Source organism: Octopus bimaculoides, chromosome 23 (assembly GCF_001194135.2).
Source record: "Octopus bimaculoides isolate UCB-OBI-ISO-001 chromosome 23, ASM119413v2, whole genome shotgun sequence".
Lineage (NCBI taxonomy): Eukaryota > Metazoa > Mollusca > Cephalopoda > Octopoda > Octopodidae > Octopus > Octopus bimaculoides.
The window spans coordinates 33,486,042-33,492,179 of record NC_069003.1 but is presented as its reverse complement, the minus strand read 5'-3'; the positions used below and the strand labels follow the sequence as shown (position 1 = coordinate 33,492,179).

Sequence of the window (6,138 nt, the reverse complement as noted above, 5' to 3'; positions counted from 1 at the left end):
ATGTTTGTGTTTGTTCCCCCCCCCCACCACCACCACCAACATCGCTTGACAACCGATGCTGGTGTGTGTACGTCCCTGTAACTTAGCTGTTTGGCAAAAGACACCGATAGAACAAGTACTAGGCTTACAAAGAATAAGTCCTGGGGTCGATTGGCTCGACTAAAGGCGGTGCTCTAGCATGGCCACAGTCAAATGACTGAAATGAGTAAAAAGAGTAATGGCAAACTTATGTAATAGACTGTGTTGAGGCCACAGTGCGCTCAAACATCTTCAACTGCAACCAGAAAAAGAGTCATCCAAGTGGTTGGCATAAAAATCACTCACAGATAATATGCCCTCGTTTCTGGCTCACAGACACACTACCTCTTCTTTCTGCTTTTTCCTACTGCTACTCTCTAATGGCCTCTGCTCCTCAGAGCTAACTGGGGCTATGCCATCTCCATTCAGGTACTCCCGTTCTACTTTTCTTTTCTTATCACCCTTGTTGGGTCTAAATTCCCAGGCCCTACGCTAATCACAACACCCCTAACCTTCTTTCCCAGAGTACCAACCCTCTCAAATTTCCTCCTTGCAACTGTTAGAGTTAGAAAGGTTCAAAAAAGAACGTTAATGGCATTTGTCTTATTGGTCAAGCAGGGTCTGCAAAAGCTATGGGTACTGCTCCTTCCTCCATGTTCAACAAGTGTAAAAAAAATCATCCTTGAGACAGCTTTAGACTTTTTCTATCCAAGAGGATTTTCCCACCCAATACTTATATGCTTTTATTTATAGCATTATGTGCTTTGAATTTCACCATCCAAAAAAAAAAAAAAGGATTATATATTGAGAGAGAGAGAGAGACAAAGTTAGTATATATACATATATACACACACACAAATTCACTATATATGTATATACACACATTGGTGATATTTACATATCAAATAATCAGTAACATAATTCACAAAGATAACACAGAACTAGTAAGTTCCAATTCTGGCCATCACCTCATACTAAAACATCAACAATAGCTCATAGTTCTTCTTTCTTGGTTCTGTTGACCGTTACGCTTGCTCTGACCTGCTTTTTTCCGTGACCTCTTTTTCTAGATCCCTTCGGTTCTTTTAAATATCTCATTTTGGGGTCTGGGACATTGCCACGGCACCCTTGCATGAGGTGTTCAGCTGCTCGGAGTCCAGATCTAAACGCCCCCTGGATGGTCCCGAATCTGGTGGAGTCAGTATAGTCATTGGCGAAGTAGATGTGAGGACAGATAGGCTTGGAGACAGCGTCCCACTGGGTTTGGGACATACCTTTCGGTCAGAGAGAAAAGGATGAAAATGAGAAACAATATTTCTGATATAGAATGCTGAGTGAAAAGGATTAAAAAAAACAAAAAAAACCCTGCATCAACAACGTTATAACAAAAATTATTCTTAAATAATAAAAGAAATAGGTACAGGCATGGCAGTGTGGTAAGAAGTTTGCTTCTCAACGACATGGTTCCAAGTTCAGTCCCATGGTGTGGCACTTTGAGCGAGTGTCTTCTACAACAGCCCCAAAACGGTCATATGGATCCCGGTTGAGAACCACTAGACTAAACCTTTGAATCTGGTGCCCCAGACTGGCCGCTTTTCAATGATTGAGACAAGTAAAAGATAGAACATAAATATAAAAAAAAAACTCTGCCATCAAAGGTCTGTGAAATGAGTCAACACCATTAACACATGGAGAAGAGCGAGGTGGGGTAATGGGTGGTGTATATGTTAAATCTTTGGAGACAAAACTTAGTGATGTTTCTTCACTAAAGCAAACAAACATTTTTACAGATTGGCGCCATTTCAATGGAGGCAGCAAGACTTCTAGTCTTATAGTTAAAATAGGACCTGATATCTTGCAAAGCTTGTCATTGGTGACTGAGAGAGTGGCAAAAGAGTTGTGCAAGCATTTATCACTTAACCCTTTTGATACCAACCCAGCTGAAACTGTCTCTGGCTCTGTAGCACAAATGTTTTGTTTTCATAAGTTTTGAATTAAAATCTTCCACCAAACCTTAGTCACAATTTATGTTCCTAACACCAGCTTAATGTTAACTAAGTTATTTTACTAAGTTCTTATTTATATTTAAAATAATTGAAAGAAACACAGAGCATCTCAAAATAAATACATTAACGCAAGGGTTAAATCCAAAGACATACTGATGTCTCACTATTCATTTCTTGATCTGATTTGTATTTTATAAAATTCTATGGTGATGGCTGCATAGTGACTATTCATGCACATGTAATGATGAAAGTAAATTAAACTAATCAGGTTGAATGTGAAATGGCCATCATATGACAAGATGAGGCTATCATGTCCCACACACGCACACATCTAGATAACTAAAATTGACATGAGAATACTCACCAATGGTGGGGTAAGAGAGAAGTCCCTGACTGAAAGGATCAGATGCCCAGTTACTTGATGTCACACTCAAGATGGCATCTTTGGACAAATTCTTCAAATGAAACATTGCTGTCAACCGTTCCAGTGCTAGAAGAAACAGTCAAGAGAATTGTTAGTTATTGGAGTTTTGTATGGAAGTTATTGTCTTTCAGACAGTCAGACACACAAACAACATTACTGTTTGACCAACACCTTGAAGCAAACAAAAAAGCCTTTATGTAATCACTCAACCTGCTAGAAATAGCAGCCAAATCTTCCTTAATCACACTCCCACCAATAACAAAAGAAAAAAACAGGATGAAGTGTCACAAACAGAAGACCTCTGATCATGAATCATGAATTTACTCAATTGAGGCTGACCTGGGGTTAAACAAGAACTAATATTCTCTTTATAAAATAGTTAAAACTGGAATAAATTTCTTTAAGATTTCCTCAAGGAAATAAGGTTTGAAGTAACAGAGTTACTAGTTACTCATTCGTAAGACGGAGACAAAACACAGAAGATCCCATGTTCTTTGATATTTGATATGAATAAATAGTTTTAAGATACAAACCGATAGTTTTAAGTTGGGTGTCAGAGTAATTTCCAAACTTGGTAGCAGTATTGCCTTGGATAAAGGTGGTCAAATATGGATCCTTACGACGAGACAACCAGCCAGTGTTTAACCAAGTGGTCATCAATCCAATTTCACTCATATCGGATACAGCAAAATGGAAGAGTTCTGTGTCCCTCGGCCAAAATATTGAAGCAAATTTAAAGACAACACTATTCACACTGCTAACCTCTGTACGTTGGGTGAAGAAATGGAAGAAAAAAAAGAAAGAAAGATTATACTTAATACATCATGAATGGAAACTAGATGACAAATACAGATTCACATGTACACAAATCATAATTACACTGGTGTGGCATGTGGTAAGACATTTACTTCCCAACCACATGGTCCCAGGTTCAGTCTCACTGTGTGGCATCTTGGGTAATTGTTTCCTATTATAGCCCCTGAGAGAATTTCGTGGACAGAAACAGAAAGAAACCACTCATAAGAGTGTGTATGTGTTAATGTATGTATCTATGTGTGTGTCTTAGTGTTGTGTTTGTCCCACATTGCAACCGATGGTGGTTTGTTTACATCCCTGTAACTTAGTAGTTCAGCAAGACAGATGATAATAGGTACCAGACTTTAAAAAACAAGTACGGGGGGGGGGGCCAATCTCTTCTGAGTTCAAATTCCGCCATGGTCGACTTTGCCTTTCATCCTTTCGGGGTCAATAAATTAAGTACCAGTGAAACACTGGGGTCAATGTAATCAATTAGTCCCCTCCCCACAAATCTGAGGCCTTATATCTCCAGTAGAAAGGATTATTATTATTATTATTATTATTAAAAGGTTTGCTTTTATGAATGAGCTGTTTTGTGTCATAAATTTCACCTTACCTAAGGAATTCAAAGCCACACGTTTTTCAACAGGTAGTACAGGATCAAACGCTATTCGGGAGGCTTTGAGAACCCCTAATGGCACAGCAACAATGACTGCATCTGCTTTCTTCTGGCGCCGATCCTTGGTTCGGACCAAAACCTTACTGGTATTGTCCACTTGGGCTATCTTGATCTGAGAAACTACCTTATTCATCTCCAGATTTAACGGTGCTTCTTCCAGCTCAACACCACTGACCAACCTAAAATGTTTAAACAATGTTTTTCATGAAAAGTAAAAGAAGAAAAGGGATTCATCTGATTTATTTAAAAGAGCAGAGAAAGGGCTACATGGGAATGAGAGAGGAACATACCAGTAATGTACTGGGTGATTGAATCAGTCAGACATCTCTGCTACAAATATACAAATGGCCCTGTCAATAATTAACGAATCAAAAAAGGAAGATGTTACCTGTCGAGGACTTCTTGGAACCCTTCTTCAATAACTGTATTAGGGAGCAAGTTAAAGCGAGATTTCAAGGACCTGCAAGAGATTAACTTTGGGGCCAGATTGTATCTGGCTAAAGTCAAAGTAGTGAAGACGTTTGGTGGAAGGGTCTCTTTGAAAACTGGTTGCAGTCGATATAAATTGTCAATGGCTTCTTGCAATGAAACGTCCTTGGTTGGTGAACTGGAAGTCTGCACGGCAGCCATTAAAAGCTGTCGAAGGGGGAAAAAGAGAAACAATTATAGGAAATGGATTACACAGTGATTATGTAATTAACATCATAAAGTCTTTCATTGAGCATTGGGGGGGAGGGTCGATGTAATTGACTTCCCCTCCCCTCAAAACTGCTGCCCTTGAACCAAAATTTGGAAGAATTATTTACAGACCACTACATGTCTTTAATAGTAGTTCATAATATAATAATATACTTCTGGTGCCAGTGCCACCTGACTGTCTCCCGTGTCACTGGCACATAAAAAACACCATTTGAGGGCATGGCTGCTGTCAGTGCCACCTGACTGGTCCTGGCCCGGTGGCACATAAAAAGCACTATTCAAGCATGGCCACTGCTAGTGCCACCTGACTGTCTCCCGTGTCACTGGAACATAAAAGACACTATTTGAGAGCATGGCTGTTGCCAGTGCTGTCTGACTGACTGACTCCCTGTTTGTAAAAAGTATTGTAAAAATTTAAGATTTTTTAAACATTGAATGGCTATCAGGGTCCAAGTTAGTGAAATAGGAATGAAAGGGATTCGGAGGGGGAAAATGGCTGAGAACCATTGTTATAGAGTATAGAAGTGATGGAATACGGCAGCTATGCCATACTGTATGTTGTGGTTTAAATCAAGTCAACTCTGACCAGACAGACATACAACTAACTGTAACTGACCAGGCATTCCAGCAATGACCATACTTGTTATTCTAAAAATGGTAGGGTGCGATCAAGGAGACTTGACTGCTATTTCTAGCAGGTCGAGCAACCATAGAGAAGCCCTGTCGTTGGTATGTCATGTTAATATGTGACAAGGTATGTTAGCTTGACCTTGTTGTGTAGAGTGGGTATACGACAGCAGAGGGGAGATACGAAGTATGCAGGAAAATATTTAGGTTGAGTGTAACCTGTGAAATAATCACTTTGTTGGTCTATGTCTACTTGGGTTATCAAAGCTGAATGTCTCGGTAGTTAGTGTATAGGAGATTGCGATGGGTAACAAATAACTCACCTGTTGATGGATCTGAGCCAGATTTTCAAACTCCAGATCACGGTAGACTTTGTTTGTGTTACCATCAATCAACTGCTTCAATTCAATACGCTTTGGACTCACTTCAAATGGACCCAAAAATTCACTCAGCATGTTCTCAGGGTCATCATCATCAAACATAACAATTCCCAGATCAGCTTCAAGACCTATTAACCAAAAAAAAAAAGAAAATGGAATATTATAGCCTGAACAGGATAAACTACCCCTAATTTTGCAGAGAAAAGTGTAGGTGGCCACAGCTAGCCCCCTACACTTTTCTCTGCAAAATAGGGGTATTTTATCCTGTTCAGGCTATATTATTAGCATTATTCTGCGATTGAGAATTTAAAATCACTTCTTTAACTTTCTAAGACATCTCAAAGCTTCTAAAAGCAAACTTCGTTTGTTTATTTACGTTTGTCGTAATTTGAATTTAAAATGGAATATATTTTACTTTAAGTGAAGTTAGTTGATGGTTAATATTTCTTACAGTGAGTTCTTCAGATTTTCTGTGGAGAAGAAAGAAACAGGTTTTTACTCTATGAA

At 39.1% G+C, this 6,138-nt stretch overlaps 1 protein-coding gene across 1 annotated transcript in view; it reads right to left on the bottom strand.

Moving 5' to 3' along the window:
* Positions 1 to 123: 123 nt before the first annotated feature.
* Positions 124 to 6,138, bottom strand: part of LOC106875493 (lysine-specific histone demethylase 1A) — a 7,511-nt gene continuing 1,496 nt past the window's right edge. Inside the window, exons 2-7 of the mRNA XM_014923662.2 lie at positions 5,575 to 5,759; positions 4,314 to 4,561; positions 3,863 to 4,104; positions 2,982 to 3,212; positions 2,389 to 2,514; positions 124 to 1,292 (exon numbers count right to left, since the gene is read on the bottom strand). Of these exons, the coding sequence (XP_014779148.1) occupies positions 1,012 to 1,292; positions 2,389 to 2,514; positions 2,982 to 3,212; positions 3,863 to 4,104; positions 4,314 to 4,561; positions 5,575 to 5,759 (1,313 nt within the window). The 3' untranslated portion in view covers positions 124 to 1,011. The remainder of the gene's footprint in view (positions 1,293 to 2,388; positions 2,515 to 2,981; positions 3,213 to 3,862; positions 4,105 to 4,313; positions 4,562 to 5,574; positions 5,760 to 6,138) is intronic.